General features: G+C 40.5%; 1 protein-coding gene across 10 annotated transcripts in view; it reads right to left on the bottom strand.

The window, feature by feature from the left end:
• The window catches only part of WARS2 (tryptophanyl tRNA synthetase 2, mitochondrial), a 45,663-nt gene that overhangs the window by 8,092 nt on the left and 21,284 nt on the right, over positions 1-16,287 (bottom strand). For 4 of the 10 annotated variants that reach the window (XM_065676174.1, XM_065676176.1, XM_065676175.1 and 1 more), the window contains exon 2: positions 11,005-11,262. The exons of 1 other annotated variant lie outside the window; for it this stretch is intronic. In XM_065676174.1, coding sequence (XP_065532246.1) covers positions 11,005-11,262 — 258 coding nt within the window. Of the gene's footprint in view, positions 1-11,004; positions 11,263-11,946; positions 12,068-13,184; positions 14,475-16,287 lie in introns of those variants that run through there. 5 more of the 10 variants (XM_065676177.1, XM_065676182.1, XM_065676181.1 and 2 more) reach the window with 5 other exon arrangements.

Here is a 16,287-nt window from a genome sequence, read left to right on the forward strand (position 1 = left end):
AGGACAGGGGTGGTGACAGTGAGAGTCTGGTGAGCATTGGACATAGCAAGGTCAACCCAGGAAGCCCAGTGAGCAAATTGGAGCAGCAAGAACAGGACAGCAAGCACAGGCACATGCTGAGGTAGCTCGGATGAAGACAGGGGACAAGAGCCTAATCAGAGCACTGGGGGCACTGGGCAGAAGATGCCCGAGTGGAGGGTCTGGGTGAAGCTTGTCAGGGCTTTGGGTGAGCCAATAGGTCTGAATGACCCTGACCTGTCTGCAAAAGAGGAACAGCTGAAGCCAAACTACACTACAGCCTGAACTGAGGCTTAATTTGTCCATTTGTCCCTCAGTTCTGCAATCCTATCAAAGCTAATACTGATCTGCAGGTGAAAGAGAAGGATTGGATGTCCATATACCTGTTAGCTTCTTGATAGACACTCTTCAGCTTTGGCATTTCAAATACTCATTTTAGGACTAGTAAAAGAGGCAAGCATTGCTAATGCATATGCAGTTCTTTCACTTCTTTTGTGCCATTTTGTCTATTGTTAGTTAGCTATACATATGATGACTCATATTGTGCTCTTTGCTTACATGTTTGATTCATTCTTCTCAGTATTGGCAGATTTGGGTCTTTAAGAGCATCTTAAAAACCCAACTCCAAGATGTTCAAAACTTCATGCTTGCAACAATATATAGCAACCCAGATGGAAGGCAGTAGAAAGTGTTTACAAACAAGTAAGAATTACTAGCACTGTTAATGGTAATTCCTTTGTTGTCAGATTTGAAGTGTAGTAATTTCCTAGCTAACAGACATCAGACTATTTCCGCTGTCAATGTTGTATAGGGGTATCTGACTTCAAGGCAGCAGCTCAGTGGATGAAGATAAGAAATATTCCAGGCTGATTCTCTTTCCCTTCTTTCTGCCTTTCCTGCAGTCTTTTTTTTCTTTTAATTTCCTCATGCTGATTTTCTCTGTCACAACAAAGCGCAACAAAATGCACCAAATGTACCTTCTGCAAGACAAAAACAGTAAACTGAACTTTATAGAAAATACTAAGCTCAAGACCCCTATTTCATTTAGAAGACATCTCCATCTGGTTCAAAGTGGTTTCTCATTCCTTTCTTTCAGTCACGGACAGAGAGGAGATGGTGCTCTGTTGCACTTGTGTTGACAAGGAGTCCCTTAAAAAGCTACGCACTTACTGATCCAGCTACGTCAGACATTGCTTCCACAGCCAACACTGCATGTGTGCTTCACTGCATCAGGGTCTTTGAGATTACATCAGTTACCAAACCACCAAATTATCTGAACAGCATTTGTAGACTTGAATCTGCAGTTCTGGGTTCTAGCAAATTACATTCACTGTTAATTCTCTAACACACACAGTCCTTTGCTAGACTGCTGAATATCACGAAGAAAAATGGGGGAGAAAATACACAGAAGGGCAGATGTTTGAGTTGGGAAAAAAAATCAGAACTGGAGCCTAACGAGTTAACATTCATCACCCAAATTGCAGTAACTGACTGTATGTTAGCATGTGAATCAGGAGGCACTAGGCTTAAACTACAAATCATTTATCAGACTTAATCATGGTTTAAACTACTTGGTAAGAGGGGCAGGTAATTGCTGCATCTGGTTGGTCACCATGCATCAGCTCAAATGTGGGTTACTCATTAAGATACAATACTCCATCACTTTGATTGCATAACTTCAGATACAAAGAAACTGGAAGAAGTGAAGATATATACGATACCAGTAAAATAAAGGCCTATTCTACGCTTCCTTTCTGGCATGTATGTGTGCTACATGTTACTATACACTGGTGTAACGAATCATTGTGTTCTGTCCTCAGAGCAGACTTTTAGTATCTGAAGGGAGCCTACAAGGATGCCAGACAGGGACTCTTCATCCGGGACCACAGAGGTAGGACAAGTGGTAATGGATTCAAAGTGAAACAGGGAAGATTTAGGTTAGATACAAGGAACCTCACCCTCTTTACTGTCAGGGTGGTGAGGCAATGGAACAGGCTGCCCAGAGGAGTGGTAAATGCTCCACCCATGGCAGTGTTCAAGGCCAGGCTGGAAGGGCCTTGGGTGACATGGTCTAGTGTGAGGTGTCCCTGCTGATGGCAGGGGCTTGGAACTAGATGATCCTTAGGTCCTTTCCAACCCTAATTATTCTATGATTCTATGACTTTCCTATTCAAAACCTGATTTTGAAGACTTTCAAAAGAAGACTCCATTCAAGAATACTAGAAAATTCTTTCAGGACTGAAATTATTTAAAATCAGTGTGACCACTTTTATTTAGACTTTTTTTCCTCCATTTGTAAGAATATCCTCAAAGAGGACACAAACTACTGTGCTTAATTCATCTACATCTTAGCCTCCCCTTCCTCATGCATTTTATTGAACTAAATATTAATCTTTGAATCTTTTGGATTCCAATTGGAAATGTATTTAACTGGAAAAGGCCTCCTTCCCAAAAGATGCCTTTTTTAACCAAAAGAATCAAATGCTTGATGTAGCATTATTTAGCGTAAGGCATCATCTCACTTAACATCTCTTGATTACTGTTATCATCTTGATGTGTGGGTCAATAACAATCCCAGTAACGCATTTTCTCTTGGATTCAATCCCACAAGGACTTTTATTTTCCCACAGTACTACAGAGAGAGGCAATCCCTCTAGGAAATAGAAATGAAACAGAAAAGACATCTCATCTTTGTATCAATCTGTCAACTGATTTGCAGTTGCTTTCTGTTGCGTTAGGTTGCATTTATTGTGCCACCACAAGGAAGACCTTTGTCAAAGGTCTCTATTTAACACAGTTTTCATTTAAAAAAATAGGAGCTCTTCTGCCTTTTCATTTTTAAATGAGTTCACTCAGAATCAAACCATGTATCTAGGAAATAAAATATACCCGGTTCCAATCCATTCGGTTTATTTGGTGTATACTTGAACCAGTAAAGAATTTAGTTTGCATCTGACAAGAGTAGTACCCTCTGGAGCTATGATGTACTTCAGGAATGCCCCAGCTTCCTGAAAGAGAACAGCTAATAGGCAGCTTAGCTCTTTTCCAATGGAGACAGCAGTTTCTCAGCAGTGCCATCTCCTCCAAATCCTCCAGGATAAAAATCCTACAAAACTTAGAAAACCGTAATTCTATGTCCAACAAACAGAACTCGCAGCCAGTGACGGTTCCTGAACTGTATGTCCAACCAACCTCCAAGATTGCCACAATCACTTCTAATTCTGAAAACCAGCTATCTAATCCATGAAACACTTTGTGTCAATTCCAGCTACTTTTGTGTACTGAAAGAATATAACAGCTTATTTTCAATAAAAACATTATTTTCTCAAGGAATATTTCTTGCAGTTTGGCTGAAAATCCCTGGAAGACTAACAGTCTTATAAGTCCTGTGTTTATTGTTTCCTGTACAAAGCCAACTACTTCCCATTAACAGTTTTTACAAACAAGTTTAACCAGATCCATATAGTAACCCCAAATCATACCCTTTGCTGAGTGAATACATCAAATCATTAACTTTTTCTTGTCCTGTGCTCTTGCCCACTCTAACAGTTTTCTTTCCTAATTTGTTCCAAGTCTGTAAAACCCATCAATACTTCTCAAAGGGTCGAGATGGTCATCTCTCTGCTATTCCCAGTACCACATTTCCTCCTTAATTTCCATTGCATTAAGCATCCCCCACAACCTGGCTTACTAAACACTAATCAAAGAGTTACTTCCAGAACAAACTACTTACATCCATTTCTTGTGGCCCAACAAGACCAAGGCTGCCCAGTCAGATTCCTTTTGTTGTTAAAGCACACTTATTTAGCAGAGGTAGCCACTTCCAAGTGACAAGGAGCAGTTGTCTAGAAGGCACAACCATTTCTGCTTCTTCAGCTGGCTGAGTGCCCTGACCCTCCCTTTTTACAGACAAAGAGCTTCTCAATTGTTCACTCCTGCGGCCATTTGACATTACTAAACTCAGATCACAAGTTAAACTTGGATCACCTCTAAGATGTTATATGCTGAAGTACAACCTCAGGGTTTCTCCCTGCAGATCCATTACTTTGTCCTTGATCTTAGCTATTCACTACCAAGTTACTGCTGCTACTCCCTGGCCACAGCCACAGCTGATGATATACATGGACAACCAATACCTACTTTTAGTGCAAATAATTCTTGCTGACTTTCCATGCTGAGACATACAGCTCAGGAGGACAGGAAGCAATGAGGTTCAAGTACATGGATACTTTGAGCAGATCTGAAAGCTGGCAAACCAGCTTTCTGAGGCTTAGGTACATAGCTGTGTGTCAGCAGCTGAAGCGGCAATCAACCTCCAAGAAGAGATGAAGTACTCCATTTTCAAGATGGACTTCCTTAAGTTGCAACCTACAGCCCTTCTCTGTAAACAATTGCACATTTGCTGTGTATCTGTTATGTGGAGCCAGCTTCCCCTCAGCAGTGTATCCTCATAAAGGGCTACATTTTAAATGGGCAATAAATGTCAAAGACTTGATTTTGACAGTGTAGAGGACAAACAGGCCTGAAGAGGTAATTTGGATAGTCGCATGTGAAAAGAAATCTGACCAGAGGAAGGAAAGCATCCTAAAGAAAGAAACAAAGTGAAATCTTATTCGTTAGGATTTTTGTCTCTTCCAGAAGTACCAGTTAGTGCTCCCAAAAGGCCTTTTAAAAGAAGGTGCTGCTCACATTTATTTTTCTTGAATAAGAGGTAGGATTTTATTAATGCCTAAGGCTGCAAGCTGTATGTCCAGGACACTTGGTAATGCATCTCTGTATCATACAGCTAAAGAGAATAAGAAGGCCATAAACAAAACAAAATAGACTGCTCTTGAATCAAATGCACACAGAAACTGAATACCCAGTAAGGTATTTTCATGACAGAAAATTTGACGTGGTATCCCAAATTCCTGTTCAAAGAAATAATTCAGGTGTAGGTGGAGTAAGTTCACGGTTACAAAGGCAACATCTGATTTACAGAACACATTAAGCAATGAGCTGAATTGGGGGGGTGGTTATCTATCAGGATTTATACCTTTCACTGTTACCTTTGAACATGTTCACAGCTTATCTTCATGTATATTTAGTTAAAACTTATAGAATAAGACCCTGACCAAGAATACCCCTACTGGAATCAGGTGACTTGGTTATAAACCCAGATGGAACACAGTGTTTTGGCCAAGGAACCCTTTTTCCTCCCTTTATTAATTCTGAAATTAAATTATTTGCAGAAACAAGCTCCTAGTCTAACTGACAATACTGTTTGAGGAAGTCGTTTGGTGTGGCCAGAAGACTGGTGGGGAGAGGAACACCCAACAGCTACATAACAGCATAAGATAAACCAAGTAAATTAATGAAGAAGGAAGGGAAAAAAAGAACCATGACTTTTCTTCCCACTAAGCTCCAATTACGTCTAGCCCAGTCCTATGGGGGAGAAAACAGAGGGATGAGAGAAGCAGAATCATTTTCTAAATTAAACAGTTACATACTTCCTCTTCTGACAGGAAGTTTTCAATAGACCATGCTAAATTATGGACTTTATTGAATTTATAAGCTATGATGCAATGGAAGCTTTTCAGCCCCTCTGAAAATTGGACAAGAAGTAGCATGAATGTATTCCAACTCTGCCCACAAAACAAAACAGCTGGATACTTCTGGAAAATAATAGCAGGGAAAGAGTGTTCACATTGAAATTATCGTAGTTTGGCTTTTCAAGGCTAAGACAAATTGGCAAATTCCCACCTCCCAGAGTTACTTCTTCAATTTGCTTGCATACTGCAAGGATACTGCAGCTGATTATACTCGGGAAATAAATCACCCCCTCCAGAAGGCTGAAAACTGCAATTTTCTACCCAGAAACAGAATGTTACATTGCCCAGAAACTCACAATGCTCCTCACAGTAGTGTGAGTAGAGCAGACCAGGCCCTGCTGCTAGATCAACTCTGAGGGAATTTTAGTTTCTCGTGGCACATTCTGCATATGTCTACTACAACAGATAGGTGGACAGGAAGGACAGCGTGAGACCACATAAAAGCAACTGCAGTTTCAGCCGTTGTTTTTACTGTGAAGCAGATGAGATACAAGATGGTTATGGGTAAGCACTGAAATGTGTATTGTACCCACCAGGAATCAGAGAAAATCGGTTATACCATATAACCTTCCCATGTGTGCAGATTGCTTACTGTCTTCCTTATTTCTGCCCTGTAGTCCTTTTTGGTTTTCATAAAACAGTCTAAGTTTTATGAAAGACAACTGGTACAGCTTTTATCAGTTATGGTACAACTCAAAGAATATATTTGCTCTTTCTTCTAGGATTTTCAGGATATATTGGATATGTCATTATTCTGTTGCTTCTCTTTTATGCCTGATAAGCAAAGGCAGGCAGTTAAAGCATATCTCGACGTTATTTTCTCTGAGAGCAAATTGGGGTTTGCACATCTCGCAGCCGTACTCCAAAGAAAAAGGCATCATCTTGAAATCTGCATTTATTTGTATTGTTTTAGAAATTGTCCCTCTTCTATGACTTGTCTTGCAAGCTGACTTGTCTTCCTACTTCAGAAAATAGGATTGAACAAGTTGTAACAGAAGAGCTGCTCCCACCAGGAGACCACACCGGTGTCCAACATGTTCCACAACTGGGTTTTCCTAGATACTCTAATAAAACGCGCTTGTTTGTAACCCTTCGCAGACAATGCAGTTCCGAACACTCCCCTAAATATTCAGCATCATCCTTCTTGCTTCTAAATATTTTGAAGGTATCATCACTTGTTCTTTGTAGCCACTACTCTCCTAAGCTGGAGTTCAAGTTTATACATATTAATGTAAGTGTGGGAGGCATTTGGTGAACTGCTATGTATGGACACAAAATACACAGCCAGCTATTAACTTCCTGTTTATATATATTATAAAACCCTGTAATTTATAAATGGTAGATTCTGAAGCATACAGAACTGATTTTCATAAAACTAGCACTTTAACAGTAATTTAAGTGTATACCTGATACATCAGAAACAGCCCTTCATCTCTTGATTGTATTGGAAAGGATGGTAAAATGTGGAAAAAGTCTGGAGCTCTGGATTACAGATTCAATCTGCACAAATGCTGCTGTAAATAACAGCCTACTGGCAGTGAAACCCTTACCAAATGCACAAGCATTTTGGGAAAAAAAAGAGATCAATATTCTTTTTCACATATTACAAACCTTCCAGAGAAGCAACAGAAGGGGCAACAGAAAGCAGGTACAGAAAGAGTAAGCCAAACAAACCAACACATCCCGCTCTTCAGTAACTGTAGACCTTTCTTGACCAGGTTAATCCAGAGAAAGGTAAGAGGCCACAGCAGCATTCAGTGGCTGCCTGAGCAATTCCTTTCATGGGGCTTACCATTACCAGCATCCTTTTGCAACGCAGGTATTGAATTCTGCTGTTACTGTTCCAGAATCAGGGTACTACCAGCCATCAGTTGTAGTGTTAATCAGAAGAAACTGCAGTAGCACTTCTATGAGCTACAGTTCTCCTAAGTCTCAAGATAGAACTCAAAATACATTAATAATTGTAGAGTTAATCTACTGAGAAATCTCTCATTTATGAGTCTGATCTGGTATTGAAGAGAGACATTTACTTTGCCCATAAGCAAGTACCTAAAGCAGTTCTTTATTCGCAGCTGGATTTTCATTGCTTTCCTGAGGACCTCTGGAAATACAACCAATTTCAGGATACAAATGGGTTTCCTCACTTTGCTTTACACCTCAGCCAGATGTTTGTAAACAAAATAGTGGGGTTTCAGACCACCCTTGGAGAGTGCTGCAGTGGCTGGAAAGGGGAGGCCAGCTCCTTCTTTGGAAAATTGAGCAGTTACCAAGCCAAAATCAAGCCATAAACTTTCCTGATTAGCAATAGCTGCAATACATTTCACACCCTTGTTTTTAGGAACAATCATCTCGATATTATGACATTCCATACTATACTATTTCATTATCATACTAAAACAATAATCACATTAGCAAGGTTCCTGTCTCCTTTCCTCGCATCAAGCACTACACACAGATATTCCTTTTAATTGCTTCCAGAGAAACATCTGGTCCTGCCAATGCAGTTGTAACAGACCATAGTGCATCTCTGGGTGTACCTGACCACTACATACAGCTTGAATAGACTTGTTCTGGGGTAGGCAACACACCACTTCAGCCTGAACCACTTCAGAAACAGTCTGGATTCACAAACAATTGTAAAAGACCTTCTCTGGTACTAGAAAAAGGACCTTCAGGTCCAGAGAAGGGCAATGGAGCTGGTGTAACGTATGGAGCACAAGTCTGACGAAGAACGACTGAAGGACCTGGTGGGGTTTAGTCTGGAGAAGGCTCAGGGAGGACCTTATCACGCTCTACAACTACCTGACAGGAGGTCATAGTGAGGTGGGATCAGTCTCTTCTCCTAGGTAACAAGAAACAGAACAAGAAGAAACAGCCTCAAGCTGTGCCAGGGGAGATTTAGGTTGGCTATTAGGAACAATGATAGCCAACTTTTTTTCTCTGTTAGTCTCTTTAACAGAGGCCCGCCTAACCACCATAACAGAAATCAGATTAATTTTTGGTGTTGGAAACTTTTGTTTGCTAAAGCTGAACATTTTTCAAGCCTAGCTAGCTAAAATTTCACTGGCTGTTGACTGCACTGGTTCTGTAGAAGCATCAGCTACAGTTCTGTCCTCCCATCATTTCTGAGTTTGATACTTTCTCTTTAGGGACTCAAAGACTCAATCTCCGCATTATTATATTCTGAAAGATACAGCATGCTTTCTGTGGTTGCTCAGCCTGCAAAAGAGAAGGCTCTGGGGAGACCTTATTGAGGCCTTTCAATACCTTAAAGGTGTCTACAAAAGAGCTGCTGAGGGAGGTTTTTCAAGGTCCTGTAGGGACAGGACAAGGGGAAATGGCTTTAACCTTCCAGGGGGAAGACTGAGACTGGATATAAGGAAGAAGTTCTTCCACGTGAGGGTGGTGAGGCGCTGGCACAGGTTGCCCAAAGAGGCTGTGGCTGCCCTATCCTTGGCAGCATTCAAGGACAGGTTGGATGGGGCCTGAAGCAACCTGGTCTAGTGGATGGGTTGCTTGGAGCAACCTGGTCCATGGCAGGTGGTTGGAGCTGGATGAGCTTTAAGGTCCCTTCCAACCTAAATTAATCTGGGATTCTAATGACTGTAATGTAAGAGCCTCACTGATAATCTGCTGGCTTCAAGGGAAGTCTGTGTGCTGGCTTTAGCAAGACCTGGAATAGTAGTAGTTTAGCTTTTGGACATGTAAGAATGTAAGAAAAACAACACTGGAACAGCTCAAATATTCATCTCCAAGAGCAACCATCAGAAAAGAGCCTAAGTACAAAACAGCATCCCAACTGTGGTTGCAGCACTACCTGCAGAAGTGGTACCTCAGGTATAGAACAGTCCCCGGCAGATATTTCAGATGAATTCGGCGAGTCCTTTCCTGCATTCATACATATTTCAGCATGCACTGTATCTTCTGCCAAGGAGTTTTGTAGCCTAATTGTGGATTTCATGAAATTCAGCTCATACTGAATCTACCAGGCTCTAATTTATTTTGACACACGATTTTGATTCATGTTCTTCAATGGATAAACCACAAGTTCTCTATCTATTTTCTCCATTTTACTTGCTGTTTTATAAACCTTTACTTTATTCTTCTCTAACCATAACCTTCTTCATCTCCTAGGCTGAAGAATCCTGTCTGTGTATCTAGTCTGTGTTGTAACCAGCTGAATCATTCAGCTGCTTGAAAGGAATTAAAAACAAAACTCCAGGTTGTTTTTTACTGCATCGTTGGCTTTCCAGTTTGTGTAGCCTCAATATGAATGAATTTAAGTCAGAGTAGAGACAAAATAAAACCCAAGCTGGTACTTCTTAAAAAGAATAAACAGATTTGAACAAAGGATAAATGAATTTAAACATTTCTCCACTAGAAGTCTTAGCTAATCTATTTAGATTAATTTTTTTAATACAAAGGAAAAATGAAGCAGGAAGTGTATCTGTGTTCATCATATCAATATCCACCAGGGATATGGAACTATGATTGTCATTTGCAGTTTGACGACCACAGGAAACTCTGCCTGTAAAGAACCATGTTCAAAGGAGGAATTTAATATCACAGTTTCATCTTGCATTGATACAATTCAGGCTCTATGCATATCAACTTTGCAGTTGCTGCAAGTCAGACATCCATTAAATATGTCTTCAGAAGAGCAGGAGCTATGACACATCTGTCTCTGTTGGAAATCATATAAGTTTGCCAGTTTAGTCAATAACAGGAAGTTAATGAAGCAAGAAACTAAATTGTGTTCCAGGAAAATGCAGCATGTGATAGACTAAGCTGACATATGCCAAGTAGGAAGGTAAGTCCAGTACCCCTTGGGGTGGTCAAGAGTAGAAACAAATATCTCACATATGAATTACCAGATCAGGTGGAAAAAGGTACATATGTAAAGCAGGTTATAGCAAAGGGGAAAAAAAAAGTTCCAGAGAAGACATTAACTCCCTGGTGATGGAACCTACACAAAACTTACCATGCCAACTACCTGCTGGAGATAATTGTGCAGCTGGCAGACTAATTGCTAAGTGCTGATATGAAACCACAGAAATGTGTTTTACTTGCCTTTACTGGCTTTATGGTTGCACAGACTACATTTATGCACTAACTAACTAAACTAACAGTCTCCTAACAGGCTTTTTCTGTGTTTTACTCATAACCTGCGTTAACTCCTAGCTCTGCCTGGGAAATTTCAAGTATACTTATCCCTAAACGGACTTCTCAAACATGGTTTCAGCCACTTCGAAACAGCAGCAAGGCCTAAGTTTGCAATGCAACATTGCTAATATTTTCTACACTGACACAAAGCTGATCAATGCTATACTCAGTCATTAACATGTGTGGAAAGCCACTTACTGAGAAACAAACCTAATGTAACAGGAGCACTAACCAGTGACTGTCGGAACAGGAAACACTTCTTTGGGTCAATACCACAGGCAAGGATGGCAGCAGTGGTGTCCAGTATGTTCTGGCGCAGGACAGCTGGTTCCTTGGGCATGGTGAGAGAGTGCATGTCCATAATGCTATATAGCACTGAGCTGCACTCTTCCTGCAGATTCACCCAGTTCTGAATGGCTCCAAGGTAGTTACCCAGATGAGGCGTCCCAGTTGGCTGGATACCAGAGAAAATCCGATCCACGACCATATTCTGTCAGCAAACAATTGGTAAAATTAACAAGTGAATTTTTGGGACAGACTCTTTCACATTTGATAGTCATTAATAAAGCCTCACTTACGCCAGTCTCTACTCCTATCAGTGTATTCATTTATAAATTACCTCAGGATTAACTAAAAGTAATTGCAGTAAGTCAGTCCTAATACTCCATCATACTGCAGAGAGACTGACAACCAGTGTTGATTTTAAGCTGTCAGACTGCGTATACAAACTGACATAGCTGTAAATATGGTCAGTGAAAACTAGATCTCAAAAAACAAGTCATAGATTCTTTCATCCTTTTTTGATCCTTTTGATCCTCATCTTTAATCCTTCTATGATTCTATGATTTGGAACCAAAGCTGTATGTTTCTCTTTAGCGCATTATCCACTCTGATACAGAAACTCAGGATCATAGCCTAGAGAAATGCAAACATTTTTGTGGTAAACATATGCAATATCCCAGTAGACTGCCAGCTTAACTCCCACCTACACTCAAGTCTTATTTTTCTAGCTGCAAAGACCATTTTGAGCAGTTCCTGAAAGAAACCGAGTCCTTGTCCCAGAGGTCAAAGCATAATGAAGAGATTATCAAAATTCTGAAACTACCCATCTTGGCAGCAGTAGAGTTTCTGAAAGGGCTCTACAAAGAAATACTGCTATAGCTCAAGGTCACACCTGGAAGACTGTAGATGCACCAGTACCGGTAAAATGTCAACATCTGATGAGATTTCACAGAGAAGCAGCAAAAAATGTCATGAAGAAGCTAAGGCTGGGAGTAAAGGTTTAAAAACTTGAAAAATGTATAGCTTGGCTAAGTGACAGTTACCATCTAGGAAAGTTTGTTTTCCTGCATCCCAGCCCTCCATTTGACCATTTTCTCAGAGCCCCAAGCTGTCAGCATATGATCGATTACCTCCCCGACCTTCCCAAAGAATTCCACTATATCCAGAAGTAACTCAGCAATGTTCCATGTGAAAATGCTTGCTACATGCCAAGCTGTAAGAGCATGTAAGACTTACAAATGAGGGTCCCACCAACCTCAGCATGGATCTCTAGTCACAAAGCTGCTCAATACAAACCCTCAGTCTCTTGTACAGCAGGAACATCAACTTCACTATGCCTCTGGCTTCATGATCATTTTCCTGCTATATTTTATAAGCCACATTGATATCAAAGTAGAGCGACTAATGTAGTCTGTTTTCACTGCTGTGAATCTCTTACATACTACTACAAAACCACAAAAAATGGCAGCAGAAGTCAAAGCCAAGTACCACATCTTTAACTATTAAAAAAACCCCAACAACCCAAAACTTCAAATTGACTTAATTTTAACTCAGACTCCAGAAAAAATGAGTAAGAATTTCCAAGTAGATAGGACTTTGTGTTTTTAAACATGATCTACAATTCAGCCATTTCCTTCAAAATATGCCGGATAATTCTCATTGCTTTCAAATTAAGCCTGGTTTTCAGCTAAGCCAATTTTCTTATCCAATGTTGAAGTGTTTGTGCTGACAGGTAAGAGCAGGTTTGGGCTAGCAGCGATGCTGGCTTTTCCTGCTCACATAAATACCTACACATTTCAGTGCAGGCGGTAACCCCCCCTCACCTCATCCTAAGTATCTTGACTTCTAGTATATTGTTGAGTCATTTTCTAAGATCTTTTCTAGAACATCCAGCACAGGAACTGCAAACTAGTCACTGCAATGAAAAGCACACAATTTCCTCCAACAGCAATTCTAACTTCAAGTGGTTGTGCCCCAGTCCTTGATCATCTGTGCCTTTTTTTCTGCGTTACACAAACATGGAATTATGCTACTCCATTATTTATTTATTTATTTATTTAGCCATTTCATCTCCTGTTTTCCTAGGAAATTACAGCAAAGCATTTGTAACCACTCGCAGAACCCACTCACCTCCCACTAGGCTACTACCTGGCCCAAGGGCTGCCATCAGCTTCTTGTTGGCACTGAGAAGGGTCTCAATGTCCACAAATCAGATGAAGTCCTGTAGAAACTCAGGGACTTTGGATGCACTGGGCTTCAGAGCTGTACGTCTGTTACTAAGGGCATAGATCACTTGCTAGGCAATGCAATAAGTACTTTACAGGCATAACATTTGTCTTTTGCTTCCCATGTTCCTGTTCTTCACCAAGAGAATAAGAACTCAAGAAGAAAACAAGGCTATAAACAGATGATGACTACAATGGTGTTCTGCCCTACAGGGATCCCAGAACAGCTGGTTAGTGGTCAGAGCACATTTCCTCCTCTCATCTGTCTTCTATCACTCAGTTCAAATCGCGATACTCCTTCACACAATTCTAATTCTCCCCAGTGCTGCCTACTTTGCAGCACCCATTTAGATGTCTAATCACATTCTGCCACACAACCTATAAGTTCTTACAGCATTAATCTCCATTTTCTTATCAGTTTCATCCCTCCTGTGTTCATGTATTCTTTCCTTCCCCCACTTGCGCTTTTCATCCCCTGCTTTCCAGAAGAACTCTTGCATGGAATATCAAGACAGTAAGGAGGCACAGAGAATGCCATATAAGGAAGCTATTGTTACCGTTACTCCAGTGACTTTACGCAAAATGTTTCCTACCTGCACTGTCAGAACAGCATAGAAACTTCCTAATCTTCTAGAAATCCACTATGGATGTGCATTAAATAAAGTGTGTTGGGATGACTATGCTAAAAGCATGGTGCAGAAACTTGTACATCTTTCAACTGCAGTCCAGACAAGGACAGCATCACCTGAAATGTCTTCTGATGTTACTGCTTCTTTTCCCTGGAACACTGAAGCTAACACTACTTCAGCGCAGAAGCAGCTCTACCCCCTGGGGTAAATGCATGTTATAACACTCTGCAGTCAGCACAGATCAGCTCATGTGCCAATACCCTGACCCAAAAAGAGCTGGCATCCTGAGCCTGTGGACTCCACAAAACTTGTCAATCCCCAAGTCACAAAGACTCCATTCCCTTGCAGCCACAGTCCCCGCTTCATATGCTTCCTGTGCCACGTTCCTTCTCTGCCTTTTCCCCTGCCCAGATCACTGCTCAGTTTGGAGATTATGTCACTATGAATATACTGGATGTACTGGCAAAATTATGTTCCCTAATTTGAGTATAATGTACTCAAATATCGGTACAGATGCAATAGTGACATTTAAATAGGCAGTTTGAGAATGTTTTTCACCAAGAAAATACAAGACATCAGAATTTCAACATAAACTGTACATTCAAATTCTGTACTAACTCCAAAGATATGAAAGGTAACAATAAGCAGATTAAACAGATTAAAGATAGGTTTATTGTAATACTACGTAAATTAGCATCTGGTGCCACACTACATGTTGGAAAGAAAACACCCAAGTACAACGTAAAATGGACAGTTTCATATAAAGAGAGAATAAAGTTCCCTGTCTATTAAGTAAGGAGAATACCTGTGAAAGCAAGCATGGCATCTTTAATGTGCTTGTATGTTCAACTGGTAAACAACTACTTAGAAAAGGTTTGTTCAGTATATGGGCAATAAGTAACAAGTTAAACATGAGCAACAAACAGTAGCAGTATTATACTGAGTCTAAACTCAGCAATTACTTAACCTGAAGTCTGGAATTTGCCGAAACAAGAAAATCCAGTAATGAAAACTGAGATAGGCTGGACCTGGATAAAGCATAGCAAATAAGTTACAAAGAACAAACCCTCACTGGCTCCCAGCTGAGGGACCAGTTGACTACAAGTCTTTCATCTTTAACTCCTTTGATTCCATTTAACAACATAAAGCACAAGATGTGACAGCAAATGGGGTGGTATGAAATATTCCATTGTGTTAGCAGAAGTCTATATTAAAAAAAGCCCCCACGAAAAAAAACACAACACCCTTAAATGAATCTTGGACTTCTAGTACTAAAAATATACAGAGAACATTGCTCCTTTGGAGAGAGTTTATGTTCCCTGTTTGTTCACTCCGTGAGAAGCAGCGGGTGGCATAGCAGCATGGCAGGGGAGTTTTGCTGGTACCATGAAATCATGGGGCTGGAATGCACTTCAATGGAGCTCTTAGGTCAGGGGATGGGAGCTGTGTGCTCTCAAGTACTAGAGTTGGAAAAGGATAAAAACAAAAGGAGTGAAGGCTTCCCAGTGGAGCAGAGTGAAAGCCACAAGACATGCAGCTCCAGCCCACAGGCACTCACTCATTCAGACATCTGTAGTAAGCACAGTGTGAGCCTGTTGTTAGTGTGTTTAACTCTGTGTGGTGTGTGCACCTACACCAGTAGTGCTGCATGTTAATCTTCACTCCTGGTAAGAGCATAGTATCTGACAGATGTTTTGACATCTATTATTTTCCTCTCAATGAGACTTCTGCAAGGCAATTCCAGACACCACAGTGCATTTCACATCAGCATTTTTAAATGAAGCTTGGCTCAAACCCCATTAAGATTCAGGTGTTCTCTTCCCTAAACTCCTTTTTCATGATGAGATAAACTTCTGCTCTTTATAATGAAAAACGGTTAATACCCAAATTCTCTCAAATGATGAGGAATAAGCATTACATTCTTGTCCCAGAGTAGGATGGCTAAAGATACCCTGAAGTATGGGCACATTCATTTTCAATGCAAAACAGTATACTAAAAAAAACAACCAGAGCTTCCAAAATCCAATGCTGCTCTCTTGGACCAAAGCAGAACTCTTCTCAGTATGTCATGCTTGTAGTAAGGAGACCTCTAACTGTTAAGTCCTCAATTCAGCAGTGAAAGCCACGCTCATTCTCTGCTCATGAGACAAATGTGCCAGAACTGGAGAACACATCAAACTTGCTAGAGTTAAGGAAAAGATCCATGCATATCATTTCATGTCACTTGTTAATTCTTAGTATCCTGACTATACCTTTCATGTTTAGCTTTATGAATTCTATGAGGACTGAATACAATGATTTACCTGTTGAATACACATATTTGCCTTGAATTTCAATAGTAAACTGCTTCTCAATTTTGTAGTAATATCAGTCATAATA

Source organism: Lathamus discolor, chromosome 4 (assembly GCF_037157495.1).
Source record: "Lathamus discolor isolate bLatDis1 chromosome 4, bLatDis1.hap1, whole genome shotgun sequence".
Taxonomy (NCBI): domain Eukaryota; kingdom Metazoa; phylum Chordata; class Aves; order Psittaciformes; family Psittacidae; genus Lathamus; species Lathamus discolor.